Here is a 27,280-nt window from a genome sequence, read left to right on the forward strand (position 1 = left end):
CAGTCTCAGCTTGATCCAGAGCACAGCACAGTATCGTACCGTGCACTGCCAGAAGAGGTTTAGCTCATTTACATGATGATCCACGCCGCCAGCACACACCTCCCTCAGATTCAAAAGACAAGGGCGATGTCGGCTACGCTCGTACGGTGAGTGCTTGCTCTGTAGAGAATTTTATTTGCGCGGATTTTTTGCAAAGAATTTAATAACCGATATGAGATGAAGGATAGGTTTCAAATTTCAAGTATGAAATATCGCGACGAGTTAGGTAAGCACGATATCTATTCTGGCTTTGTACCAGTTCCAAGCAAGAATTAGACTGGCCCGTTGACAAACAAACTCTGCTTCTATCTACCATCCATGCATTAAGTTCGCGTGTTTTAATGTAGGTACGGATACGTAGAGCCCTGGTCCACTCAAGAGTGCGTGTACAGTACCTAAAAACTTGCATGGTTTTACGGCGGCCGTTCTTAAACTTTGAAGCTCTATTTTGCAGCGAACACAACGACTGCCTATCAAAAATAACGGTAACGAATATTAATCTAGAGATCATATTTGGATAGCACTGCAGAGCAAGATGTCTGATGTTATCGTCTGATTGTACATACATATTCCCTACTATAGAATAACAGCCTTGGACCCTTGTCGATTGCTCGATATCTTCTCTCTCCTCTCGTCAACCAGACTAAGAATTTACGGACTTACCCCTCTTTGCCCTCGACTAAATTCTCTACAGTACCTACCCACTGTACATACAGCGCCTGTAAACAGTATCTCTCTCATCCATGGATGGCACACCCTCCTCGGGTCCGCCCAGGGTGGAAGCCCCCCACTTGCTGGCACCATTACAGACACACTCCCAGCTCGTGGCTCTCACTCCCCAGTTCAAATCCCAGCAATCCCAACCCCAGTCGCAGTCCCAGTATCCATCCCTCATCAACCCCGACTCCTACTCCTCTTCCTCCCCGTACCGACTTGACTGTGGGGCGGGTATTGGACAAGGTATTGAGGATGGTGAGGATTATGATCAAGAAGAAAGCAACTGCGGTACGTACCTCACCTGCCTCCTCTGCTCCTTCCATCTGTTCGTTCTGCCTCTCACCACCAAGATCCTGACCTTCTCGGGTTTTTCTTCCTCTCTTTCCCTCTTCTATTTCTTTTTTTTCTTCCCTCTTTCTCTTTTTCTTCTCCTTGCCGGTCTTTCTTTCCCTTTGCCGTCCACCTCTTTTCTTTCGAGTTCGCAGCCATCTTCATTTATCACGACTGCTTTCCTCCCCTACAACACAATCGTCCCGCACCGCAGTATTAACGTAGCCGGCCCTAGTCACAAATCCTGAACCTCAACCCGAACATCAGCATCAGTATCTTCCCCAATTGCTAGACCTGGTTGCAGACAATCTCGAGCAGGCACTGATTGTCCCTCGAATTCACCAACACCCTCAATCCAACAACTGCAATTCCCCCGAATCTTTCCACATGATGAACCAAAGTCATCACCAGCAATCAGAAATGTATTACCCTCAGTATCCAACGCAACAGTACAATCCGTATCCTTATCCTACGAATGGTGCCCATGCTCCCGCTGTCTCCACTCCTATGCCAGGACCTCAGAATGTACTGCCCGTACCTTCGGCTCTGAGCAATCAAGGAGCCATGCCCCAGGCAGCTTACAGCAACAATGCCCCCGCTGGCAACTTCGACACAACTGGACAGCACAATCCTCCAGGCATGAAGCCTAGAGTCACAGCGACCTTGTGGGAGGACGAAGGCAGCTTGTGCTTTCAGGTTGAAGCCAGAGGCATTTGTGTCGCACGAAGAGAAGGTAAGCAATCGTGTTTTCAAGCGCCAGATATACTTGCCAAACTAACTCAATTTAAAAGACAACCATATGATCAATGGCACCAAGCTACTGAATGTCGCTGGTATGACTCGAGGTCGCCGGGACGGTATTCTGAAGAGTGAAAAGGTCCGACATGTTGTTAAGATTGGTCCTATGCACCTCAAGGGCGTCTGGTAAGTTTTCCTCATCTAAACTCTAAATATTGCATGACTAACCAATAAATAGGATTCCTTACGACCGCGCCCTGGATTTCGCGAACAAGGAGAAGATCACCGAGCTTCTGTACCCTTTGTTCGTTCACAACATTGGTGCTCTTCTATACCACCCTTCCAACTCAAACAGGACAAGCCAAGTGATGGCTGCCGCTGAACGAAAGAAGAATGAAGCAATCGTAGGCAATCGATCATTACCTTCGCTTGTTCAGTCGCATCACCAAATGATGCCTGCAATGCCCACTGGGTATACTTCTCAGCAGCCCCTCACGAACGGACACCAATCTATGGCAAACACTCCTCAGCCTCTTACGAATGGTTCCCAGCCTCCCATGAATGGTTCTCAGACTCCTATGAATGGCCCTCAGCCACCCATGCAAAATGGAGGCAGCATGCTAAAGCGAGTGCGCGAAGACGATGATGACTTGCATCGTTCTGGTCCCAATGGACATGATCCCATGAACAACATACATGGAATGCCCAACGGATATCCCCACCAGTCGCCCCTCGGAAGCGTTCACCAACCTCCCATGCAGAACGGAAATGATGGTGGACTCAAGCGAGGCCGAGAAGAGCACGACGACATGCACAGGGCAGGCCCCAATGGACATGATCCAATGAACAACATGCCTGGTGGCATGCCTAGCCTCCCAAATTATGCCCCACCGCCTCTCCAGAACCTTCACCAGCCTCTTTCCAATGGTGACAGCGGCATGCTCAAGCGCGGCCGAGACGACGACGACGACGTCCACCGGTCAAGTCCCAACGGTCATGACGCCAACGGTAATTTTGAGTTGAAGAGAAGAAAGACCGAGACCTCCACCTCAAATGACATGCTCCCTCAATCCCCATACTACACCCTGTCCAATGGAGCATACCAGGGTCCTATGATGAACAGCATGAACCACTATAAGCGACGGGATGATGAAGCCGAGACACCTCGGCCAGGCCCAAACATGAATGACTTAAACAATTTTGACTTGAAGCAGCGACACAAGACGATGGAGTCGAGCGTCCCTGCTCCTCAGTATGACGCGATGAACCGACCCCACTCCAGTATTGGAAACTCGCCTGCGTATGCTTCAGCCCCTACTGGATACGATCATCTTACCCGACCTGCCTCCACCGTCGCGGTATCTCCCTCATATCCCGCCGGTCCTGGTTATGAGCTTGCTCGACCTGTCACCAATGTCCCTAGAAGGCAACAGTCCTTTGGATAGTCTTGCCACTGATCATGATTACTCCATTCACCCCCAGGCTGACCTTGTTTCATGATTTCAACAAAGCCATGATATCAAGGTCAAGCGAAGTGTTTACTTGATAAACGGCAATGGAGATGAAACCACCTCCTGTAGCCTGGGGGCACAACGAAACATTCTTTCGGATTTCTTTTTTTATTATCATTTTTCCTTTAAGACTTTTGCATGCTTTATGTCGGGTACTCGCAGAAGAAACCCCATCGAAAACCTTTGGATCAAAAGACGATGCTGACGAGTTCACGAACGACTTCCGATTCTATGTTAACCAGCATGCTCTGTCACGGATATACATGACTAATGAGTCACGTTTTGCATGGAGGCTTAATTTCCGGGAAGAATCACTGCAGCAACTTTTTTCTTTCTGATTGATTACTCCGGAATGCGATATGATCGCACGGTATGGGGACAGCACTGCCTGTAATGAGCCCAGGCGGGAATGATGAGTTCGGAACAGATTCGGGCACAACCCCGTACTCTGGCAGATCGCCAGTGAATGGGGGGTGTTGGAATATGAGGGCAAGCCTGAGTCTGGTTCTTGATGACGATTTACGACTTAAATTTCTCTCTTCTTCACTTCTTTCTTCTCGTGTAAGTCTCTGCTTGACCAGAGAGCGCCCGAGCGGGGGTGTGTGTTTTTGGGAATGTTGCTTTACTAGGTAACGAATTATGAGGGAACAATAAAAGCATCTTTTTTCGAGATTACATACAATTAGAGTGTTTGATCTAATGGAACGATATGCATGTGGATTTGTGATCTTTGACAACGTAACTGTATGTCTCGAGTGAAAGTACTAAACACAACGCAAGGGTAAATCATTACCGTAAATCAGTAAATCATGCAAAAGTCACAACATGTCGGTATGTACCCATTATACGACCAGGCTATGCTTGCGAAATTGTAGATCATGCCATGCCGTTTCCGAGGCTGCATTGGTCGTTGGTTGGATTAAGGTCGTTCCTGGTGACACGTGACCAGACCCATAGTGTTGCCTAGGCGACTAGTGTCAATAGAACTCAGTGCTAGATCTCAGCCATTGAGCTCTATTTCCCAAACAACTGCAACACTAAAAAGCACCTTGGTTCAGCCAGACGATCAAGTCAGTAACATACTCTTCCTGTTGTGTTTTGTTTCTTCGATTGCATTTTGCCTTTGCTTTCAGCGCGCACATCACAATGAATTCACCATTATCATCCGTTCAAGATTCCAATCTTAACATTCAATCATCAGCCACCTCCGAGCAGTACGATAACTTCGACGTACAATCAGTCTCCGTGCATACTGATACACAAAGCGAACCCCATCGAGGCTCTTCTCCGTTTGTATCAGCTATCAACGACTCTGCGCTTTCCGATCAGGAGAACCGTTCTCCTTCAAAGTCACGACACTCTAGAATTCTTTCAGGAGCGACTCTGTCACCGCTTAGAATCCTTACCGACCAGCAAGAGGGGAGGGACGGAAGACCGACTGATAGAACTCACGGTCCTCGTAACCCTCGAAAGGTGTCTCCCGAGAAACGGTTTCCTGTTAAAATCAGTAACTCCCTCGACTCACCACGCACCTCCCGCAAGAACACAATGAGCTTGGAGGACGCCGTTCAACAGAACGAGGGTCTCAAGCAAGCAATTGACATCTTTGAAGACGAAAAAAGTGTGCTGGAAGACGGCCGAGACGCCATGGACGTTTCTGCTGGCACCATCAACATGAACCCTGAAGGGGAGATGGAGGTCGACGAGTCTTTATTTCCAGACGAATCGATGGTCAGCACATTTAGCACATTCTCAGCGGTCCCAAACCTGACCATGTTTGCCAAACTGGGCCAGAGTCCTACCAAGCTGTCCGACATGGGCGGTCCCACCCCTCGAGCCAAAACAAAGGCCGATCCTTCACCATCAAGAGCACCACAAGCTAGAGCAAGACACGACTCAGGAAATACAACAAGCCTGTTGGACTTTACAGAGCAGCTCCGCTTCCCTCAAAAGACACCATCAAGGGGTTCTCTGTCTCCGTCCCGAACTGCTCCCAACGTGGCCGCAACTCCTTCTCGTGGCTTTTCCAACCTCATTGACTTTGATATCCCTCCTATGCCCACACCCCGCAGCATCCCTAGCATTACTGCTCGGGAACTTGAATCCCTCAAGTCAAACTTCTTGTCTGAGATCAGCTCACTCAAGGCTTCATTGAGTGGAAAAGAGGCCGAGGTGCAATCACTCAAAGCTGCGGTTGGTGATGCTGAGAAGCGTGTGGGTGAGTCTCAAGAGCAGCTTCGCGAGGAACAGACTATCAAAGAGCAGCTCACAGCTGAAAAGGATGGATGGGAGAACCGCGGGCGTGAAATGGAGAGCGTATTGCGCAAGGTCAGAGAAGAGATCGTAGAGAGCCAAAGGGAGCAGGAAGAGCTAGAGCAGAAGCTAGAGGAGAGTGAGAAAAGGCGCGAAGCAGCCGAGATGTTGCACCAGGAAGCGGAGAGCAAGATCGCTGGGATGCGCGCTGGAAAGGACACAGAAAAGTCATCACCTGAAAAGCCCAAGAACACACCAGACGTCAACCACGAAGTCGAGATTGCTGTTGAGCGCGTGGCTAGGGAGCTCCATGCGCTGTACAAGAGCAAACACGAGTCCAAGGTCACTGCTCTGAAGAAGTCATACGAAACCCGATGGGAGAAGCGTGTGCAAGGGCTCCAGAACAAGATGGAGGAGCTTACCGAGGAGAACGAGCGTCTACGGGCCAGCCAGGAGGATGTCAACATGACCAAGATTGACAGTGCTGAAGCCGAAGAACGCAAGGCACAAGCAGTGCGGGACAGTGCGGCAATCAAGGAGCTCAATGCCGATATCCAACGGCTTGAGGCCGTTGTACATACGGTACAGCTTGACAACGAGTCGCTTCGTAGCATGCTTGAGCGGGAACGTGTGGAGAAGGGCGAGCTTGTGCAGCTTGCAGAGGAGATGATGAGCATGCAGAGTTTTGTTGCTCAGACACCCAAGCGTGAGCCTCAGCAACAACTACAGCGCCCTCAATCTGTGTCCCGCCAGCCATACGAGAAGCAGCATGAAAGAGAGCCAGAGGCTAAGACACCTAAGCGAAGCGCGGATCACTTCAGAAACAGCGTCAGCCGTGTTTCCGGACTTCGCGCACCTGGCTCAGCACTCCGAGCACCTCATGAGCGGAACAAGAGCGCCGGTGGACTGCCTCGCCCTGGCGGTGCCCGCAGTGGCATTATGAGCTCTATCGAAAAGATGGGCAACTATCGGGGACGAGCCGGCGAGTAAATGCCTATATGATGGAAGAGATATGACGAGCCTCAAAAGGGCAGATGAACGATACAACTCATGACACGCAAAACTGTATGACGGCAAATTTGTTTTTCTCCTTTTTCTGCGAGGTATTGATTGCTCGAGGGATGCTGGTAGCTCCCTCTGTAGCTTGGCGTGGTACTTGTAACTTTTGATGTTTGTGATATAGAAGTCACTGGCGTCGGGGCATTTTTTTTTAGATATATGAACGGTAATTGAATTGGATTAATACTTTAATGATACAGCTTCTCTCCGAATGTGACGACTCATCCATCCATCACCTCTGGTTAGAGCTCCTATACATCATCTCAAGGGTATTTTTATTTTTATTATGTATAGTTGAAATCCCCGACTCTCTATCTCATCGTCTCATCAAAAGAGCTTGTCCTTTATATATGTTGGGTATTGAATATCAGTTCAGCCTGGCATTCACTCATCTCCTTATATACTATCTTTCCCAGGGGTGTGAACAACCTGTATGCTACTTGTTCTCACAATGCCTCTGGTTCTTCTAGAGGTTGTAAGCCTTCTTGGCCGTTCCACCAAAGATCATGGCACGCTCCTCGTCACCGAGGGTCGCCATCCAGCACATGCGCTCAACAATGCTGCGCCACCTGGGCCAGGCATTGTCAGTTCCGGCAGTGCATACAGGCCAGTCGCTACCAAACATGATACGGCTAGGGCCAAATGTAGCAAGGGTGATGCCGAGCCAGCCAAGTGTAGCCTCGAAAATATGGCTGGGGTCCTGCTTTCGCAAGGAATCGGGCATCTCAGAGAAACCGCCCGAGAGCTTCATGTAGACATGAGAGTCTTTGCTAAGAGCGTAGACGGCGGTGCGCCAGGCATGAAATCCTGGATCGGATGTGACGTTGATGACGCTAAAGTCTGGTTTGCAGAGATGGTCTAAGAGTTGCTTGTTAGTTTATTACAAAGATAAAGGGATAGTAGTATTGACGAACTTAGCACCAGTGTGACCTTTTCCTCCTCTGGGACACCATCGTGAACACGTTCGACGAATGCGACGACCTCTTCAAGTTGCTTCTTTCCTCGGCGGTGCTGGTCAACACCAACGTCAAAGGTGAAACCACGACGGCCAAGCAGCTTTACACCCTCGATGAACTTGTCGTCCAGCATGGTACCATGAGGCTTGTCCTGTAGCAGATAGCGGAAACCCTTGATCTTTGGCCAAGCATCTCCAGCTTCCTCCTTGACGCGGTCGAGGTAACGCTCCAACACCTCAGGACCACTGACCACAGGCGCCCAAGGAACAATGCCAAGACACAGCTTTGCGTCCTCGGCCGTGTGTCCCTCGCCCTCACGCGGTTGGCCGAGCGCAATACGCTTGAGCCAAGAGACCTCAGCTAGGGGGCCCTCCCAGCCAGATCCATCTGCGGCGCCAGCTTCAACATCGTTCTTGCGGTCTGTCTCGACAAAGACGAAGCCCAGGAGAGACGGGGCTGAAGAGGTAGCTTCACGGTATTCTTCGAGAGAGTGCTGGCCGGCGAGAGGGTTCTCAGGGGTGTACCAGGACAGCGAGTCGACTTCGGAGGCTGGGTAGAGGTGGATGTGGGAGTCGATGATGGGGAGGATGAGCTGGTCGTCGGACATGTTTGCGGTTGGGTGAGCTGTGGATGGATATGGAGGTTGAAGCTGCAAGAGCTGGGCTTTGGGAATTAGGAAGGATTGTGATGTTCCTTCTATGCAATCGATTCGAAATAGGGGGAAATGATTGATGATTTCTAGTGTTCATTAACTAGAGAATCAATGTGTTTGTTGTATGTAGAAACAATGTTCGAAGCAACTACGGTGAGACAAGAGTTGACTTATGCTACAGCGATATCCAATCGATAGTAGGGAGTTACCCCGCCATGGATAAGATCCCCTCCCCTGAAGGGTCCTGTTGAGGCGGGTGGTGGAGATTCCCGTTTTTAGAGTGAAATTGGGTCTCTCAACGGCTGAAAACTTAACCAACACATTGCTAACATTAAGATTATATCACTTAAAGACTAAAAGATGGTTTGTTTCATTTCATGAATAGATTCAATCGTCATCTATCCTAGACAGCTAAGCTATTTCATTCATTATTCATTCATTGCTCATGACTGTCCTTGGTCATCCACCCTATTCATACTTCGTAATGGCTAGTCCAGACCTTCATCCATCGCCAGGTCATGAACCACATCCAGATATTGATTCCAAGAGAGTGCTTCTCATCATCAAGGCAGATGAGATTTCTCTTTATTTGTCAGGTTTTTTTCTGGGACGACCTCTTTCAAGGTCCCCCAGCTCACTCGGGAACGAAACAGAGTGAGGAAGAAGAATTACGCTCGCGCAGCCACGATATGATGTACCATCGTGGACTGCGCCGAACGGTCGCAGCATCGACCTAACTGACGATCAACGTACCGGCGCGGCTGATACATTCCGAGACCAGCTCGGCGTGCCATCCGCGTCCAAAATACGTGACGCAGGTCGGAACAGGAAAATGATTGCTGATATTACCACAACAACATAGGTCGAGTCATCCCGGCGCTGGTGTGCTGCCAGGGGATGCCCGATACAAGGAGTGAACGGCTAGGGTTTCTCTCAACCTCTTGCCAAAGTCTTCGCATTACACCGATGCACTTATGCAACGACGCCGTGGCGGCGGGAGCTGGCGGGGGAAACAGCCTCGTACTCATACTCGTCCTCGCTGCCGCTGGAGCAGGAGTCGCTGTCGTCATCAAAGCCACATCGAGATCCGCCGCAGTCGAGCTTGACACGCTCGCCCTTGCGAGTGATACCGTAGCGCTCGCAGGTGCAAGAGCTGACGTCGGATCCGGGGGTGCTGTAGCCAGAGAGGGACGAGTTGGGAGAAGAGCTGTCGGAGCGGTAGGACAGGGAAGAACCGCTGGAGGAGACGGGCGAGGTGCTGAAGTCGGTGATGAACTCGTCCTCAATGTTGGCGCTGCCAAGGCGGTCGGCAAGCTCGTCAAGTTCGCCATTGTCGTAGTAGGAAGCATCCAGAATGTGCTTGGTAGCGTGGGGAGACATGGGCTTGGGGGCCTGGATCTGGGAGATTGACAGGGGGCGGCCCTTGGGGATGTCTACGGAGAGCTTGGAGCTGTGGCGGGAGGATCGCGAGGATCGAGACTCCTTGTCCTTGGAGGAGTGAGAAGAGCTCTTGCTGCTGGATGAAGACTTGGATGACGATGACTTGGAAGAGGAAGAAGACTTGGACGAGGACTTTGAGGAGGAAGAGGAAGACTTGGAGGAAGACTTGGAAGAAGAGGAACGAGATGAAGACTTGTGGGAGTCGGTGGGAACGTCGAGAACGTTCAGCTCACGGCCGGTGGTGGGCTCAACAGTTGAGGTGACGCTGGGGTTGTGGGCAACGTGATAACCGTCGATGATGTAGTAGTACCAGTATCGTTGGCCAGCCTCGAGAGTTGAGTTCTGGAATCGAAAGGTGCCCTTCCAGGAGCCGGACTTTGAAGAGGACTTGTCCTTGGAGAGAGGGAGCTGACCGACATAACCGTCCCAGGAGCCGAGAAGATGGACAGTCTTGACACCGGCGGAGACGCGGAGAGAGAAAGAAAGTTGAATAGCCGACATGTTGACTTTACTTGATTAATTTATGAAGTTGTTTTGGGTAGCAGGATGCTGAAAAGAGTGCAGTTGTTGATTTGATAGTAGTTGGCACGAGCAAGTGAAATCCGTGAATTTCTGTAATTAGACGATTATAACAGGCGTGATTGAGTAACGAAAAACAAAAATAGTCGTTAAAATGGGAATATTGTCTCTAAGCTGACCAGCAACTTGATTGATTTGGGATTCGAGGTGGTTGATGCGGGTGATTTCTTGGGATTAGAGACAACAAAAATTAGAAGTATAATAGAGACCTGCTCTAGGAGGGGGATAACGAAAACACAAAGGGGGAAAGGGTAAAAGACCCAAAAACAGAAACCGGACTTGCGATTGAAGAGGACTTGCTGAAGAAGAAAGAAGGAGAAAGGGAAAAGAGATGTTTGGGGTGTTGGTCCTGTTTATAAGAAGCGGCCGTGTATGGCGGCCATAGTGTGAGAGTCGGCTCCCCGTTCGGTTGCCTTGTGGAATCTCCATCACATAGACGAAGCAAGGAAAACAGAACAAATACAAATTACAAGATGCAGCCAATCAGAGGCTGCAGACAAGGAAATGGCGAGTTCATGTCGACTATCATCACTCAGCATCACACTTGATTGAGGTGAGAGTAGAGGAGGGTTCCCGGTTCTAGCGTGGGCGGTTAAGCAGAGAGTGCGTGCATCAAAAAGTGGAGCAACGATGCGATATATAGAAGCAGCCCACTGAGTTCCCAGGGAGGTTCCCAGGGAGCGGGCCCAGCGGGGTACCGGGCAGAGAAACACTGCGCCAATCACATCCCCAGCACCGCTAAACAAGCCCAAAGGTGATCCCCCGTCGAGCGTCTATATCTCCCCCGCCATTGGCCCGTGACACCGCTAAAAGCCATCTCTCGTCACGCTGCAGCCCAGCCAATCACGTCCCGTAAATTCAACGTCGCTAACCACTTCAGCCCCATGCAAAGGCCTCAGCATTGCATTTGTTCTTCACCAATACTAACAAATAACAATCTATGGATCATGCAATTCCTCCTCTTGCGTACTCGTCTTCATCTCACATTGCATAGCATGGCATGGCATCACATATGCCGTAATAATGTCCTGCTTTTGCTTCTGCTTTGACATCTCCCTCCATTATTGGGCTGCTCTTCAGTCGGGCGACATGTAGTGCAACCCTCGAGTTCATGCGGCCGTACTCAAGTATGTATGTAATTTGACGAGTCAAGAATATTGGCTCACTTGACTGACTGGCCGACCGACTAGTTTGACTTTCCATCAGCTTCATCAATGCGGAATGATATGTTCCGTTATCATCGTATTGGTGGCAGTATGTTATACCACGGCATATCTTCTTGACGCTAAACACTATCACAGAGTATCCATACCTGCGCTATTGAATTAAAACAGAGACATGTGGATTGGTGGTGGCCCAATATACAGGCCGCTATACAAGGTACATACATATCGAGGCCTCGTTTGTATTCCCATGTCCAACCACCTCCCTTGACCATCCCTGGCCAGCTCCTCATTCCTATGCACACGGAAATCTCTGATAGAAAGCCCAGTACAGCCCTTATGGATACCGCTGAGTACAATTTACGCCTTCAGGTGCCCTATTCGACAAGTACAAATGGGTCTAGGCAGACCGTCCCCATCATCCCCCCTCCACGGCCCGTCCGCGAGCGCCCGGCGCAAACCTCCAAGACTCTGCCTTTATCCTTCCAGAGTCTAGCATCAGTGACATCGGTCCTCCGTCATCCGACTACTATGTACATGTATGCATGCTATGGCTTTTTAGCTCCGGCGGGTATGTGAGGTCCGTCACACTTACACACTAACACAACTATATGCTGAGTGCACCCACCGCCCTCTCTCTACCTACAAGGTCTATGCTTGTGATAGCTGCTTTTTCACAAGCAATTGAGCGGGGGAATTATTACACTTTGCAAAAACCCAAAGACAGGGTAAGGATCATCAACAAGGAACTTTGCCTTGGAACGTGACTCCTTCCTATGCTGCATGTCCAAGTAGGTGGAGGGATGACTATTGACGAGTAAGGTTGTAGTTGTTATCGCCCGAGCCTATGCAACAACAAGGTAATGATATACGAAGTTTCCACAGAGGATCCGAATCACTTGACAAAGGTTGCACACGAAATAGTTCTCTATACTGCGGGCTTTTCTTTCCGAGGACTCATATGACCTTTGTCATGCTGTAAGCCGACGCTTGTGTGTTGATATGCATGAATAGTTGCCGCTGGCAATCTGTCTTTGGAAAAGCCACGGTTCGGAGTATAATCATGATGATCTTTGTGCTATATGTCTTGACCCCGACTGATTCTGGCCAAGTACGTTGATGAAAAGCAATCATGTCTGACCGGTTAATAAGTTTGTATTTGCTTGCAACCTAATTATCAATTGATCACCCACCTGGTGCTAAACAGAACTCCATGTTTGCGGTTTTACGAAAATATGCGAAACAATCTTCGACAATCTTCCAAGAGAAATCAATTGTAGGGCAACTAGTGACTACGGGCATATATAGACGAATATATACAAAATTCCAATATATGGGATGTCCAAGTCACAGAAGCCACCTGAGCGAGGTCGCCACAAGACAATTGCTACAGTTTTGATCTAAGAAAACATGCATGGTTCAAATAATTACTCTACCTTACATGCTAATCCATTACGATCCCACGATATAGCTGTCGCGGGTTACCATGCAACGAGCTGACAGGTCACGTGGTCACCCGTCGTTGTCTCACCTTGTCCTCATTTCAACGCGTTACTCTTCGCGTCTGATATCCACTGGATCAACATGAATTGAAATCGACCTTCCTATTTGAGTGGTATGGCTGCCTGGAAACTAGAGTATCCAGTTTGACTCTTCATTGCTGTACGGAAACGTCGTAGAGCCTTTGATTACAAACCAAACATCGTGAATGGGGCTAATTTTTGTCTTTAGTTCATATCACACTTGACCGTCACTTACTCTCAAAACACCACTTCATATACAGAATCTGCCCTGTCATGCGACATCTCTTGAAAAAGACATTTGCCTCATCGTATCGAGAAACTTACCGTCCTTTCACAAAGCCATTCATACTCAGCCAACGACTTCATCACAAAATGGCGGCCAACAACTTTTCAGCTGACGATGCCCTCGTCGGAAAGGTGACGGCCTATGTTGAGAAGTACATGTCCAACTACGACGCATCTCACGACTTCAACCATATCAAGCGTGTTCTCCGCCTCTCTCACCACATTCAATCTCACACACCTTCGACATGCCGGTCTCTTGTCACTCTGTCCGCACTGCTCCACGACGTCGGCGACAAGAAGTATCTCCGTCCCGGCGAAGACCCCTCACGCATGGTGGCCTCGGTGCTCGTATCCTTCGGCGCACCGCAGGATCTCGCCGACACCGTTCAGGCCATCTGTCTCGGCGTCAGCTACTCGTCCGAAGTCAAGGACCCGGCGCACACTCGGGCCCTGGTGAAGATGTATCCGGAGCTGGCAGTTGTGCAAGACGCCGACCGGCTGGATGCCATCGGTGCGGTTGGGATTGCGAGGACGTTTGCGTTTGGAGGAGCAAAGACCCGCACGTTGGAGAACACCATGGAGCACTTTGATGATAAGCTACTGTTGCTCGAGGGCATGATGAAGACTGATGAGGGGAAGAGGATGGCCAAGGAGAGGACGGAGAGGTTACGGCTGATGAAGCAATGGTGGCAAGAGGAGACGGCTGAGTAGATGGGGCTATTGAGAAATCCGATTCATTCAAATCCAAAACATAATCAATTACAAAAAAGCAATTCAATACTATTCCTTTACTAAGACTCAAATAATATTATCTAGGTTGTTCAGTCTGTCTTACAATAGAGTGAGGTTTAACATACCGCCAATGGAATCTTACCTACTCACTGTTCGATTCTCCATAAGTCTAAAAGCACAGTCAGGTCCCCGCAAACCTTACGAAGAGTCAAAAGAACCCTTACGAGTAACCTTACGAAAAGAGAGAGCCTCCGGCTAGCACAATCGGGGATTCGGTCCAATTGACGCCCTTTATTCTCACCTGACTCGGCCAACATGGCTGATCTGTGTTGGTTCTTGTCTTACATGAGAACCTGTATGGACTAGATTAGTCCAGGGGGCTATGACAAGGAGGAAGGTCAAGACATCAGCTCGTGTCATTACTCACAACGCAACCAAATAGGGGACATGAAGTAGAATATAAGACCCATGATAGTAATCACCGCTTACTCTTCTTCGTGTTTATTTGTACTTTTCACTCATCGATATATCATTCCTCATCTACATATCCTTGCTATACGACCTGTTTGTTGACTTGAACATTCTCAACTGCCCACAATGGACACGCTCCCCACAGAAATCATCATCCAGATCCTGGACAACCTCCCATCCCCTGCCGTTAAGCAAGCCCGTCTTACATCCCGGACCTTCAACTCGATTCTCGCAAAACGCACATTTGAAGTTCTCGTTTCGTTTCTAGACCCGGAAGTGGCGCAAAACACACTCGTCACCATTGCACAAGATCCCGTGAGGCGGCGTCGACGACCCTCGATTTGGTCACCGAGATGCAGCGTACCCCGGAATTTACCTGTTGGCGACTCATTTCTTATGGCGCTCTGGGTTGGTTTGCGTGGAGATTCATGGGTCGCAGATGTTAAAGGAGACAAGTTGGACGTTAGTAGTTGGCAGGATGGTGGGAAAGGATATGGGTGAAGATGAGTTGAGAGGAGTCTTGTTTCGATATGCACTTTATCTGAGCTATATAAGCGAGTGCGAAAAAGAGCAGGACATACCACAGGCTTGGGTTCTCAACTTGATGTGCGGGAAAGCAGCATATTGAGACTTTTTTTGTGCATCAGCATACACATATGAACAGATCATGTTGGGCGCGGGGAAATGTATACAGCAACAGCGATTGATTTACTTGGCATGGCCAAACACAAAGGAGTTTGTTTTCAAATACTTGATAAACATGTCGCAATCAAGATGAGAATGGAAGAATTAAATATTGCGACCGTCTATATTTTTAAAGTACACCCTTCAGTAGGTGCAAGGTAAATCAAAATCTAGTCTAAATGAATGGTCGCTAGTGTGAAGTATTAAATGTAGAAATTAGCATATAAGTCGTTTGCATATCGCGTTCGGTTCTCATATAATGCATTCCCCCCAATTCCCGTCATCGCTTGGCCCATCACATTGGTTACCGAAGCGGAATAAAAATAACCCCCTATTTACTAACGCCGCTCGCTTTTGCGAACAAAAACCAAATCATACCCAAGTGTTATGCTTTTCATGCATCATGTAAGGATCGTAAGAATGTTTGAAGAAAGAGGAGGTGAGGTGAAGTTGATCGACCAATTAATCAATCAACCTAGAAGAGGTCCAGTTTAGATGAGGTAGGCAGCAGCGAAACCGACAATGGCCAAGAGACCAGTGACGGCGTTCATGCCAGCACCAGCGGTCACAGGCTCAGGAACATCAGAGGTGGAAGGCTCGTGGTCCTCGCTAGAGTCGGAGCCGGAGCCAGAACCGGAGCCGGAGGAGCTGCCGCCGTTGCTTCCGCTGTCGCTACCCTTGCTGCCACCGTTGCTGCCGCTGTCGGTACCGTCATCGTTGCTAGGTTGCTCGCCCTGAGGAGTCTTTCCACCCTCGGAACCGGAGTGAGGAGGAGGAGGAGCGACACCGGTAGGGTGAGCACCACCAGAAGGAACAGGGTGGTAGGTGTGGGGAGGGTAGACAGCGGTACCGTTGTTGGTGTGATCGACAGGAACGGTGTAAGTGATGGTCTTGGTCACACTCTCGCCGTGGTTGGTGGGGTGAGGGTAGGCGTAGGTCTGAGTCTTGGTGATAACGTCCTGGCCGGGGTGAGTAGGCTCATGAGGCTTGCTAGGCTCGGTAGGGTTGGGGTGAGCAGGCTCGGTAGGGTTGTGGACCTCAGTAACAGGGCAGATGGTTGTGGAAACAGCAATGGTCTCGGTTGTGACATGGCCGACAGGGCAGTTGACAACGGTGGGAGGGCACTGAGTGACGGTGTATGTCTTGGTGCTGTAGACAGTGCTGGTAGTGTACTGAGTAGGCTCAGTGACGGTGCCGTTCTTGTAGACAGTGGTGAATCCAACGTGAGTCTAGGGTCATGTAAGTCAGTATGCTTTCAAGTTAAGTAGTGCTTATGGATGGATAATACTCACGTCGTCGTAGTGGGCGTTGGCAACAGCGGCCGCAGCGGCGAGGATGATAGTGGAAGTCTTCATGATAGTGTTTGGTGTTTGATATGTATGTTTGTGTTAACGAATGTACTTTGTCAGTGTATGTAAGTTGACAGAGCGGATCTTTGAACGAAAGACGATGGTGTATTAGATAGTACGAAGGAAGGGGCTGTAGTCGAGGCAGAGCATTTCTTATATCTCATCAACCTGGTGGCCCAGTTTGTTGGGTGTGTAAGCGAGATAGAGCGGACCCGACTAACTCATGGTTAATTCGATTCTATTCCAGGCCAATGGCGGCCGACTAGTTCGGTGGTGTTACTAGCAGGGCTGATGATAAGCCATGCCGAAGTAGTGGCTGTTGAAAATGCTAACGATGGATACGAGGTGTGGGTAGGGTGGACTTGTCTGGTGCCAATACCCTGGATCTTTCCGTATCGCTGTCAGATGTTAGTGACCACTCACGGCATTCATGCCAGTCCCGAATGGGAACTCCACGACCCAAAAGAGCCGTGACGATTGTCTTGGCCCTGTTATTCTTAACTTGCAACGGGCCGTAGCCATGCTACCATGTCTCTCAACTGCACCTAGCAAAGTCTAGAGCAAAGCTTTGCAGACGTGCCCCACGGTGATAGCTCCCAGGCTCACCGAGCTTTGCAATTTCAAATTTTCTCTTGATCGCCCCAGCAATAGTGACCCAAAACCTTGGCAGGCAACATTGTATGAACCATGTCCACTCTGCTCTGCACAATTAGGACGGGAGGGTCCGGGGCTGGATGGATAATTCAGATCGGAACCCTACGCGCATCGCATGGTGTGGCTATGTCAGCATGCAACGATTCGACCTTGGGAGAAAGCTTAAACCACAAGTTAGTTGGGAATGGCAGACGCAACGTCAGGCTGTCATGAGTGGTGTAAGGCTGCCACCAAGAATTGACGGTTGGTGGCTATTCTTGGAATATGGCGTTCTTCGCCGCCCATGGAAAGCTAACCCAGCCCAGCGCCGGGTGTGCCGGTCAGCCACAGCAACCATTCACCAGGGCATGCTCCGATATGGAGCCGTCCCTCTGGGCCCGAGCCTCAATCAGGTAGATCTCCGAAGCTGTTAAAAACATCGATCGAAGTAACTGGAACGTTTCGTTTCAACGGCCTCCAGTCCCCGATGACTTCATACGACACCTCGTGGCTCTGAACCTAGTTTTGGATTATCGATCTCCAAATAGATCGTAACTTAGAATAGAATGATGTGTAGCTGGGGGACTGGAGAATGGAGACTGCAGACAAGGGTCTAGAAGAGATCTCGTACTCTGCTATCGCGCAAAAATAACAGGCGTCGAGCAACGTATCCTGTTGACCCGCTGGATGAGTCAGTTGGCAAGTGACTTTGGCCAACACCCTTCTTTGTTCCTTTGCTGTGCCCTTTTCTTGCAAAGCACGGCCATATGGACCATTCCCATTCGCACAGCGACTCGTTATCTGTCTTGCTCTTCGTATTGACCACACCCTTTTCGTGTGGCTCGCGGTATCTTCCAAAATGTCAACCTGTCACTGGTTCGAGAATACCCCAAATGACAGGGTGGGGGGACAGTGGTGAAAACTTTCGTGGTAACGTTGCCAGGTTGCACGAGAAACTTTACCCGTTGGACTCAGTTACGTAGTTGATGTGTCTTCTGTGGCTTGTTTTAGCACCATAGCCACAGCCTCATTACACTCAGCCTCCGATTCTAGCGTGGGTGATCGTCAACCAGTAAGCTTAACGAGAGTCCGTGTCAGCAGCTTTGATAAATATATCGTCCAGCCGCTTCGTTCGGATTCGCAAGCTGTGATTTTGATCGGTTCATCCAAGTCACGCCATGGAGATATCCGTGGTAGAACTTTGACTTTAGAGTCAGCTTCAGTCAGCCTTTTAACGCTATTACACAATGTGAGTCTTTCAGCCAGCCCTCGTCTAGGTGACATCGGCCAGTCGAACATTCTGCGGGTACAGCCAGACTTGGTTTGGACAGGGGATAAGGCGCGATACCTAACTTGAGGGAATTAACAAGGCTGCTTGCCATACGAATTCGACAGCGGGTCGTATCTCTGTTTGTCCATCCCCGATCACTCACTTTCTCCCCGCATCATGCCAAATCCCATAGCAGCAAGATCGGACTGGACGATTGCTTCATCTCGTTCGTTTCTCGTACGATGACCTCTTGGTTACGGGGTCCAGTGACCATCAAGGAGTCTCCCGAGCCTCAGGGTCTAGTGGGAGGCTGATATTTTTGTCCGTCTTTCCCACACCAAAATTGTGCTGCGGGGACTTGGTGATGGTCGGACAGCTCTGCATTTTCATTCTCTTTCTGCGCCATAAGCTTATCAAGCCGCCCCTGTTCGATTTTTGCTTTAACTGCACCAGTAGTGGGGATCGTCAGCTCGAGCAACCGGCTCGGTATGGTACCGTACGCTCAAGCCCTCAAAAGAGCGGATGCCATGAGGGTCAGAAGCAAGGGGTGAATTCATTTGGGAAAAGCGTTGATTTAAGCGTTGGTTTTTGTGAAGGAACTTCAGTAATCGCCGTGGTGTTGTATAGACAACAATGGAATTATCAACCACATCAAGGAATCATCATAGGCAAACATGATCGATATTTTTTCCGCCAGCACGTGACACGTACATCAGGCAGTCAGGGTAGGAGCAGAATTGAAGTTGAAGCTGCACATACAGAACACCACATGTTATCAGCATTGTTCAAAATCTCATATTGACTGCCTACCAACCTACTCCAAGGGGCAATAGGAAAGTTCCTCTGAGATCTGTTAGCCTTGCAGGTTTAATAGCTGAGCTAAGGATGTACTATACTATAGTGTAAAATGACATAAACTGATCCACTGATTCCATCTCAAGTTCCCAAAAGCCAAGCTTTCTAATTTCCTGAGGCGGCTTACCGACCTGCCTAGCCTTGTATCCCACTGTTGTCTTATCTTCAGATTGCTGATCGCACCATGCCGACAAGTATTGGAGCCGCTTACATGGAAAGTTCCTGTTCCCTGTCCCGCACGATGTCACTCTACTAAGTGTGTTTTTGTCGGGTTCCTTGCTGGTCTCTCCTACGTTCATGGATTCCTGCTCCCCACATCTACCTGTCATTTAAGCGAAGCTGTGTGGTTCAACAATCACTTTCTTCATCATGTCGGTGATGCCTTCGTCTGACTGACAAGACAAACCCATTACGTTACCTATATTATGAAGCAACACCATCCCACTTAACCAAGTACCACAGAATCTGCATGTAATATATATACCGATATAATCCCCATTACATATTGCAGCAATCCCATGGTTTGTGTCAAAACTTTACGCTACATACTTGCGTTCCGAAGAGTTGTATGACTAGCTATAGGGTAGTCAAGTAGCAGCTGGAGTTCCAGTACATGACGTAGATGCCACCAACCTAGCCATAGGAAGCTTAGTACGGGGATTTGGGAATCGTTGATGATATATCATGTGGTGCCAGTGGGTGATAAGGCACTGCGGCAGTAGCATGAGATTTCAATATAAGTTACATAGTAGTAGCAAATCACACAGAATGCATCTCGTTGGTCGAACCACTAGACTATTTGAAAAACATGCGACTATCACGGGTTGAGCAGCTGACAAAATTCAGGAACACCACCTTCACCCGAGATGCAGGGACCCAGGGACTTCCAAGTAGCCAGGAACTGAGAGTCCTTGTGATAACATGCTGAACGGGAGCTTGATATAGCACACTAATCAGCGGGCTAAGCGTCCACCTGCAGGGCTGAATCTGAGACGTGTGAGGCCATTGCCTACAGCATTGTCTCGGAGAGTAGCATTCATGCTCATACTATCAAGTGTCGATTCGCGACAAATGAAGAAGGTCAGGCAGGGTATAACGATGTAAGCCAACATTAAACGTGACCGTCAACGGTTCATGAGCTGCAGTCGATTGACAGCATCAGTCGATACCTGCCTATCTCAGCCCCGACAAGGACAATGCACGGAAAGAGAAAGGCTGGTCTTCGCTCCGCTATGCAAGACTTGCAGCAAAAGGACTCTGATTTGATATACGAGCATGCAATGGCAGGAGAAAAGAGGGACGCGAGGGCTGTGAGTGAATTGAGTTGGAGAGGTGCTCTGAGAGGTGAGTGGCTGGTCAAGACAGCACTTATGTTGGCCTGCAGAAGCCCAAGGTTGCCGTTTATTCTTTTTAGATCTAGCGGTCTTGCTCTAAAGTTGGTAGGGTTACGCCTCCGACGCAGCAGATTCGTCTCCGCGACATGGAAACTTTATTGGTGGTGTTGCAAAGCGGGCAGCATTCAGGAGTTGTGATTTATCCAAGTACCGCAGCGAGAAGGATGAATAGAGGAGTTGATGACAAAGACATTGGTGGGAGCGGGAACTAATAGGCAAAGAAGGATGCGCAAACAAAGAGAGAGGGCTTGTCAAAACAGACTACGAGAAATCACCTCAAGCGCGTCGGTGTATGTAGTAGTAGAGGTATATTCAGCCAGCCATCGATTTATGATACCTGCAACTGCTATTGGTACTACAATCTTGCATCATCGCCGTACATCGATTCAGGGCGGGGGCACTGTTTCTTCTTTTTACGACTCAAAGACAGGTTATGATCCTTGCGTTTTTTTATCATTACAGTTTCTCTCGGCAATGGAGGTTGAATAAAAGAAATAGCAATTAACCAGGATTGTCTCCCCCAACCCCAACACCCACGAGTCTGGCCTCCAACGCTGCATATCGTATCCACAAAGTCTGAAGCGATTCTCCCTCCTCTTCTCTTCGGCCACGCACTGTCTCACACTACGAGGAAACAACGTGAGTTTTAGCCTTAATTGAGACGTCTTGCTTTGCCCAATAGAATGTTCAAAGTAGCATAATTCAAGTGTCCAAGCTGCCAAGCTACCTCACCGTCAAAGAAACTTTATGTCCCTTGCGCACATGGGAAGCGCCCTTCGGACCGTCCCAGTAATCGCTTGTTCACTTGTCGCTCACAGGACTCGCTTGGCCTTTTGTGCCACGGCAGTTCGGTCATGGTATTCGTCCACCATTGCATTGCATCCTAACCCGAACGCATGTAAGTGGGCGGGCCAGTGACTCGACAGTCACTGGGGGAGTTCTAGATTTGACAGGCACTCAGATAAAGGGAATGAATGGTAGACAGTCTTGACTCTTGACCCAGCCGTAGCTGAGTCTGCATCGTTTGATTCAATCCAAACCGCCAATCCAAACGGGGAACGGACACTGTGATGGACTCGACGAGTCACTCCTGCACTTGGCGACTCGAACTCGCCGGGCTGTTGGCCCGGACCGCTGGACCACTGCAGCCCAGGCTCGTGAAATGCGCACTGGGACCACTGAAACAAGTCCCCAAGACCACTGAGGACTGCTGGAAACTTGCCTCTCTAGCGCGTCCCACTGCTGCCCCCCTCCCTTTTGACCCTTGATGGGACTTGCTTCTTCTGGGCTTCCATGGCATGGCCGGGTCCTCCACGCCCCCGTCATCCATCTATCTCTACTGCTCTAGACTGCTGGGCTGGCTCTATTGCTCACTCAATACGCCTCTCCATCTCCTCTCTCGTCATCTTGCCTCACACATTTCTTCGTCTTTGTTCTATGCCAGTCTCTTGACCCGTGGTTGTTTTAACCGCAGCCCACTGGTAGCCAACATAACTCATCATTCATATACCAATCGTGACGCGATTATAATTCGGATTCTTTCATCTCACAGCATGCGCTTTCAACTGTCGCGCTCGACATTCGACGCCACTCTTTAAGCCAGGTTTGCGATTGTGTTCGGCGTGCCGGTTCACGTCCGCAGCCGCGTTCAACTGTCGCTTTCTACTCGAGACCTGCCATTACCCTTTGAAGCGCGTCGCCTGCTTGCTTGCATATCTCGGACTACCGTCTAACCTGTTCATGTTGTGTTCCGCAACTGTTCTAAATCCCTGTTCCTGTCCGATGGCTGCCAGCATGCCAGCATTAAACCGTCCCAACATTGTTGTCGCGAAGCAAAAGTTTTAAAAATCTCTAATCAACCAAATGCCATGCTCTCGGGTTCACACTCCATCACATCGCCAGTCATGATGGCACCATCCGCCGATTATCCTTCCAAAGCACCCTTCGAGGCCAGCCCAACAGGTCAGCTGCAATTCAAAAGACACAAAACCCTGCCGCGACCACGCTCCGAAAGAGCATCCGAGTTACCTATACGAGTAGCAAGTTCCTCAACCAGACATGATCTGGCTGTCGATACGTCTCGTTCCAGCAATGGCAAGCAGCCATCAAGTCCACGAACTCTTAAACATCAGTCACGGAGGATAAGCAGCGGCCCGGATCTGCCACCAACTCCACCGAGACATTCGCGCCAGCCTTCTGACAACTCTTCCGGCAAGACCAGTAGCCCCGCTGCAACCGATGTTTCGTTACGGACTCCCCAGCCATCCCATCTGCGTTCGCCTTCAACGCCTCCTAATCAGAAGAGCCCGCCTACGCCTGATGTGACGCCGCCTCATCATTCCACAAGCCGCCCAAAACTATTGAGACCTGTTGCTAGTGACCGTGCTGGTTCAAATACTACTATCGGTGAATCCCAATCTGGCTCCTTTACAACTGCCAGGGAAGACCCTTTGTCATCAGAGGACGAGGGCAAGTCTGCAAATACTAAAAATTCACGACCGAATGCTCGTCACGTTTCTGACACGAGCACCCGCGTTCCTAGACTTGACGCACTGGCCTCAGCCTTGGCCTTGGCCAATTTTGCGCCTCGATCAGAGGGGAGTAGCGTATCCAGATCACTAGGAGGGGACTGGGGCCACAACGATAGCGACTGGGGTTCCGTGAGCGAGGTAGAGCAGGAATGGGACCACAATCTGCAAAGAATGGTCACTGTCAAGAAGCGGCCTGAACCACTGGATGTTATGCGTTCGAGCCCAGCCAGGAGGGCAAAGCTCATCGAGCCAAACAAAACCATATCAACACAAGCCGCCAAAGCTGTGCGGGGGATGCCTTTACACCAGAGAACTGAAGCGCTTTCTACAAGAGGCCCTTCAATTCGTGATATTCCTTCGTCAGCTGCATCAAGCACGGTCGGAAATTCTGACCCACGCAGAATGTCCGTCGCCTCAAACAAATCTACTGTCTCAACTGTTGTGGAGGCATATCTACTGGATACGACCCCAAAGAGGCAGAGAACTCTGCGCCATGTGCGGAAACAAACCCTTCTGCGAGAACCTACAAATGCGTCATCTGTGTCAACAACAGATTCTCTTAGGTCGGACAGATCACAAAATGATGCACGGATGCGAGCACGACCAAGTGCTCCTAAATCTGAAAGTCAGTCTTCAAACGTGACGGTCAACTCTATCGCGAGTAGCAGAGCTCGACGTGAGATTTGGAAAGCCGGTGCTATACCAGTGGTTGTTGTGCCTGACAGGTTGTCGTCTCACAAGACTAAATCGAGGGAACCGTCGTTGAGGTCTCGTTCAAGCCGACGGTCAAGCCAGACTACGACTGCGACCAGCGTCAGCTCTACAGTAAACGATTCCTCGTCTAGAAGGAGCGAGCCGCCCATTGTTCGCCGCCCGGTTCGTGGTCGTTCGCACTCCTTGTCCGAAAACTCAGATGAGAGAACCATGGATTACCCCCCTGTTATACCGGCCCGCTCATCCTCTCTCTCTGCTCCTACCAGCCGGAATGGCTCAAGAGCTAGTTCTTTGACGGCTGAAAGCATGAGGCTTCACAATGCTTTGCAGGAGTATCTCAACAAGAAGAAGGATGCGCAGGAAGTACCCGACATTCGATTTTCGGAAGCAGCCCATGCAACGCAGACGCTCTCAAGCCCTTCTCAAAGCCGCCGACTGTCAAGCTCGGACCATCATGACGACTTTTTGAACCCCAAAGGATATGGCTCGCAAAACACGCCCTTTTCAATGGCTTCTGTTGACACAAACGGGACAAACCCAGTTGTCTCTGAAGCCCAGGCGGTGCAAATGTATCCTCACCAGAACTCGTCGCTGCTGATGGTTGACCATTCCACAAAGCCCTCCGAGTCTCAGACAGAGGCCGAAGAAGACTTGGACGTTCCACTGTCAACAGACTCCTCAGAAGATATTCCTACCACACCCCCTCAGCCAAATCTCTCTCTTGCAGATGTTGACTCTCCACTCCGAAACCCTCGAGTGCCACCCGAGCCACCGAGCCACCCGCCTTTCATCAATTTCATCCCCGCAACACCTTCGGGAACGACTCCTGCTCACGAGAAGATGGCGCACGGTGGGTAACCCCTTTTGAGGCAATGAACGAGAAGCCACCTCGCAGACCTTCAGTGGTCCGTCGGGCTTTCAACCGTACACGACGACACTCAGTTGATTATACACCAACTTCACGAAGACCCTCAAGCTTCCTTTCACGGACTCTATCACTGTCGCGCACTGGTCGTATCAAAGGCATGCCAACTATGGAACAAGAGCCCGAATACCCCAGTCCTGACGATAGCCCCGTGGAGGAAGACAAGCTGCATCCTTTTTGGCGCCCCCAATGGTCTAGTGATGATTTGTACGAATGTGACGGAGACTGCAACGACGATTGTGATATTCATTGGCCGGTTGAAACGGCTGAAGAGACCTATCGATATCCTCCAGTGGACAACCGACCCAAGGGACCTCAGAGAAGTTTCAGCTCCAGAATGAAGCGCACATTTGCCGTCCTTCCGTCCCGGGAGGACTCTCATTATACGAGCTACGACTGGCCTACTACTGAACGTCGCACTATCGGACGGACCCCGAGCGGAAACCTACGAGTAATGAGGCATCGCTCGAGTTTTGATTCGTTGCGACGAAGCTACACCGACGAGGAGAGGCCACATTCTGCGGATGGTGAGGTCAAGAGACCGTTCTGGCGCGCCAATACTCTTCACAGGCGAGCTAGCAAGGAAAAGAGACGTCTCTCCCTCGGGAGCAAGCTGGAGGAACTACAGAATCTTCCGCGTAGATTCAGCGAGAAGAGACGTGAAAAACGTTCGCAGGAGCTCCGCAAGAAAATTAGCGGGCCGAAAGAAGTTCGTGATGGGGTCGGAGAAGTGATTCGATCGAGCACCGCCCGCGACCATTACCAATCATATGAAAGCATGGCATCCCATTGAGTTGGTGCCTAGGTTGGCTGTTTTATCGGCAAAAGGGGTTGTTCACGGGAAAGTCAGGAGGTAGAAAGCTATTGCTACTCGGAAGATATAAGGACAAAAGGTTCACGACAGAGATGATTCACGCTTTACGAATGATGGAGGATTACGAAAACGGTCATGTTTATGGTTTGCTATCTGGAATTATTGTTACGAAATGTTCTATATGGAATGATATTTGGAGGACACTTGCACGTTGCTACTGGGTAGGAGTGGCTGTTGATGTAAGATAGCTAATGCACATATATATATCAATCAGTTTGCTTGTGTCTGGAGAGGCAGCAGATAAGAAACGATGGGCTATCCAGACCGTTTAAGATGAAAAGAGTCATGATTGATGTAATCCAAACTGTAGTTATTTGAAAGAAGGATAAAAAAGTTCTTCGATTCTAACCTCGTAGTATCTCAGGCTGGTGATACTTTCCATTTTCCCAGATACTGCCTTAACGCCTAATTCGCCAACAATGCTATGGGCAAAACCAGCCCCAAACTCCTCCCTAGCAACTCGGGAGAAATCTATCGCTTCTCGTGTCCAGGGGGTCCTGCGCCAGGGGGAGCAAACCCAGGTGGTGGAATACCACCGGGAGGGAAGCCCTGGCCAGGTGGAGGCATGCCGGGCATGCCGGGGAACGCAGCACCGGGAGCACCAGGAGCTCCGGGGGCACCTGGAGGTGGGAATGGGAAACCACCAGGAGGAGGGAAAGGAAAACCGTTAGGAGGAATGCCCATGCCATTGGCCCCGGGGAATGGAGGCATAGGAGGCATGCCTCGACCGCCGCCAGGAGGTGCTGTTTAGAGTTAGATTCGTTCTCATCGGCGAATATCGTAAGAAAAACTTACGAGGAAATTGTCCAGGAGGGGCGCCTGGCATTCCGGGGAATGGAGGAGGAACACCTGAAGCATGTTAGTCTTGTGTGTTTCCTCATATCATCTCAGTACTTACCACCTGGGAAGCCAAAGGGAGGCGGAGGAAAGCCATGACCAGGCTGATTCTGAGGAAGCATGGGGTTCGCGTGGGCCTGACCCTCGGCAGCATAAGAAGACGTGATTGAGTCAATGACCGACTGGGCCTTCTCGTGGCCAATTTCTACCAAGGTTGTTAGTCGCAAGATCGCATCGCATCGCGTGTTGGAGGAGTAGCGTACGTTCGTAATAGTCGACTACATTTCGTAGATGGTTTCGGCCGCTGTTGTGAGCCTTGCGCACGCTCATGGAGTCGTGCGTAAGGTAAACATCGCAGTAGTCGCCTGGTGATAAGATGTCAGTCGGAGGGGTCTTTGTTGATTTGCGCGTATTGGAGGAGCTTACAGAAGACTGCGACAAGAGTTAGCAAGAGTTTTGAGATGTTTGTTGAACGGTTTGAGGTCAAACTTACATTTGGGCATGTTGAAAGCAATGCGCGATCGCTATTAAATAGGTAATTGATGAGCAATAGTGTGGTTATACGTTTGGTTCAAAGTTCAGGCGCGAAAACGTCTGGAAGTTGACGAGGCTGCCCCACACGTGATGGCGGCGACGAGGCCATGCCAAGACTACACACAATTGGTCAACCTGAGGGCACCGTCTTCCCGCTTGTGGGGCACAGCTTCGACTGGGACACCTTTCAGTTTAGACTCCAGCGCAAGCCCCTTGTCTATCTGAAGTAGAA

The 27,280-nt window shown here is 49.9% G+C and overlaps 10 protein-coding genes across 10 annotated transcripts; 6 read left to right on the forward strand and 4 right to left on the reverse strand.

The window, feature by feature from the left end:
- Positions 1–1,475: 1,475 nt before the first annotated feature.
- On the forward strand, positions 1,476–4,025 carry FGSG_10129 (uncharacterized protein; the record flags this gene model as incomplete). Its single annotated transcript, XM_011320765.1, has 3 exons — positions 1,476–1,819; positions 1,878–2,010; positions 2,063–4,025. Coding segments are annotated over 3 exons (1,684 nt in total), but the record flags the coding sequence as incomplete, so codon positions are not given.
- Positions 4,026–4,160: 135 nt separating this feature from the next.
- On the forward strand, positions 4,161–6,578 carry FGSG_10130 (uncharacterized protein; the record flags this gene model as incomplete). Its single annotated transcript, XM_011320766.1, has 2 exons — positions 4,161–4,166; positions 4,398–6,578. 2 exons carry the CDS (start codon positions 4,161–4,163, stop codon positions 6,576–6,578), a joined length of 2,187 nt encoding a protein of 728 aa, XP_011319068.1.
- Positions 6,579–6,928: 350 nt separating this feature from the next.
- Positions 6,929–8,381, reverse strand: FGSG_10131 (uncharacterized protein). Its single transcript, XM_011320767.1, has 2 exons — positions 7,562–8,381; positions 6,929–7,505 (listed from the first exon to the last, which is right to left on the reverse strand). The coding sequence occupies exons 1-2, from the start codon at positions 8,208–8,210 to the stop codon at positions 7,114–7,116; spliced, it is 1,041 nt and encodes a 346-aa protein (XP_011319069.1). The 5' UTR covers positions 8,211–8,381; the 3' UTR covers positions 6,929–7,113.
- A 227-nt stretch (positions 8,382–8,608) lies between these two features.
- FGSG_10132 (uncharacterized protein) lies at positions 8,609–10,562 on the reverse strand. Its single transcript, XM_011320768.1, has one exon. The coding sequence runs from the start codon at positions 10,194–10,196 to the stop codon at positions 9,228–9,230; it is 969 nt and encodes a 322-aa protein (XP_011319070.1). The 5' UTR covers positions 10,197–10,562; the 3' UTR covers positions 8,609–9,227.
- Positions 10,563–11,734: 1,172 nt separating this feature from the next.
- Positions 11,735–12,841, forward strand: FGSG_13707 (uncharacterized protein; the record flags this gene model as incomplete). The annotated part of the gene is made up of 5 exons (XM_011320769.1): positions 11,735–12,008; positions 12,104–12,165; positions 12,267–12,415; positions 12,452–12,548; positions 12,746–12,841. The coding sequence occupies 5 exons, from the start codon at positions 11,735–11,737 to the stop codon at positions 12,839–12,841; spliced, it is 678 nt and encodes a 225-aa protein (XP_011319071.1).
- Positions 12,842–13,190: 349 nt separating this feature from the next.
- On the forward strand, positions 13,191–14,036 carry FGSG_10133 (uncharacterized protein). The gene has a single exon (XM_011320770.1). It carries the CDS (start codon positions 13,333–13,335, stop codon positions 13,954–13,956), a length of 624 nt encoding a protein of 207 aa, XP_011319072.1. The 5' UTR covers positions 13,191–13,332; the 3' UTR covers positions 13,957–14,036.
- Positions 14,037–14,574: 538 nt separating this feature from the next.
- Positions 14,575–14,949, forward strand: FGSG_10134 (uncharacterized protein; the record flags this gene model as incomplete). Its single annotated transcript, XM_011320771.1, has 1 exon — positions 14,575–14,949. One exon carries the CDS (start codon positions 14,575–14,577, stop codon positions 14,947–14,949), a length of 375 nt encoding a protein of 124 aa, XP_011319073.1.
- A 273-nt stretch (positions 14,950–15,222) lies between these two features.
- FGSG_10135 (uncharacterized protein) lies at positions 15,223–16,592 on the reverse strand. The gene is made up of 2 exons (XM_011320772.1): positions 16,425–16,592; positions 15,223–16,361 (listed from the first exon to the last, which is right to left on the reverse strand). The coding sequence occupies exons 1-2, from the start codon at positions 16,485–16,487 to the stop codon at positions 15,624–15,626; spliced, it is 801 nt and encodes a 266-aa protein (XP_011319074.1). The 5' UTR covers positions 16,488–16,592; the 3' UTR covers positions 15,223–15,623.
- A 5,948-nt stretch (positions 16,593–22,540) lies between these two features.
- FGSG_10136 (uncharacterized protein) lies at positions 22,541–25,596 on the forward strand (the record flags this gene model as incomplete). The annotated part of the gene is made up of 1 exon (XM_011320773.1): positions 22,541–25,596. The coding sequence occupies one exon, from the start codon at positions 22,541–22,543 to the stop codon at positions 24,734–24,736; it is 2,196 nt and encodes a 731-aa protein (XP_011319075.1). The 3' UTR covers positions 24,737–25,596.
- Positions 25,597–25,676: 80 nt separating this feature from the next.
- FGSG_10137 (uncharacterized protein) lies at positions 25,677–27,094 on the reverse strand. The gene is made up of 6 exons (XM_011320774.1): positions 27,008–27,094; positions 26,941–26,946; positions 26,778–26,879; positions 26,576–26,719; positions 26,473–26,526; positions 25,677–26,420 (listed from the first exon to the last, which is right to left on the reverse strand). The coding sequence occupies exons 1-6, from the start codon at positions 27,015–27,017 to the stop codon at positions 26,149–26,151; spliced, it is 588 nt and encodes a 195-aa protein (XP_011319076.1). The 5' UTR covers positions 27,018–27,094; the 3' UTR covers positions 25,677–26,148.
- Between the last annotated feature and the right edge of the window lie 186 nt (positions 27,095–27,280).

This window comes from Fusarium graminearum, chromosome 1 (assembly GCF_000240135.3).
Source record: "Fusarium graminearum PH-1 chromosome 1, whole genome shotgun sequence".
Classification (NCBI taxonomy): Eukaryota; Fungi; Ascomycota; class Sordariomycetes; order Hypocreales; family Nectriaceae; genus Fusarium; species Fusarium graminearum.

Bases quoted from the DNA above. Each gene is read 5' to 3' on its own strand.
- FGSG_10131 (XM_011320767.1), bottom strand. From the start codon at position 8,210: ATGTCCGACGACCAGCTCATCCTCCCCATCATCGACTCCCACATCCAC. The intron at 7,506-7,561 runs GTTCGTCAATAC...AGCAACTCTTAG, and splicing joins AAAGGTCACACTGGTGCTAA to ACCATCTCTGCAAACCAGAC.
- FGSG_10132 (XM_011320768.1), bottom strand. From the start codon at position 10,196: ATGTCGGCTATTCAACTTTCTTTCTCTCTCCGCGTCTCCGCCGGTGTC.
- FGSG_10133 (XM_011320770.1), top strand. From the start codon at position 13,333: ATGGCGGCCAACAACTTTTCAGCTGACGATGCCCTCGTCGGAAAGGTG.
- FGSG_10135 (XM_011320772.1), bottom strand. From the start codon at position 16,487: ATGAAGACTTCCACTATCATCCTCGCCGCTGCGGCCGCTGTTGCCAAC. The intron at 16,362-16,424 runs GTGAGTATTATC...ACATGACCCTAG, and splicing joins CCAACGCCCACTACGACGAC to ACTCACGTTGGATTCACCAC.
- FGSG_10137 (XM_011320774.1), bottom strand. The intron at 26,527-26,575 runs GTAAGTACTGAG...AACATGCTTCAG, and splicing joins TCCCTTTGGCTTCCCAGGTG to GTGTTCCTCCTCCATTCCCC. The intron at 26,421-26,472 runs GTAAGTTTTTCT...AACTCTAAACAG, and splicing joins CCCTCCTGGACAATTTCCTC to CACCTCCTGGCGGCGGTCGA.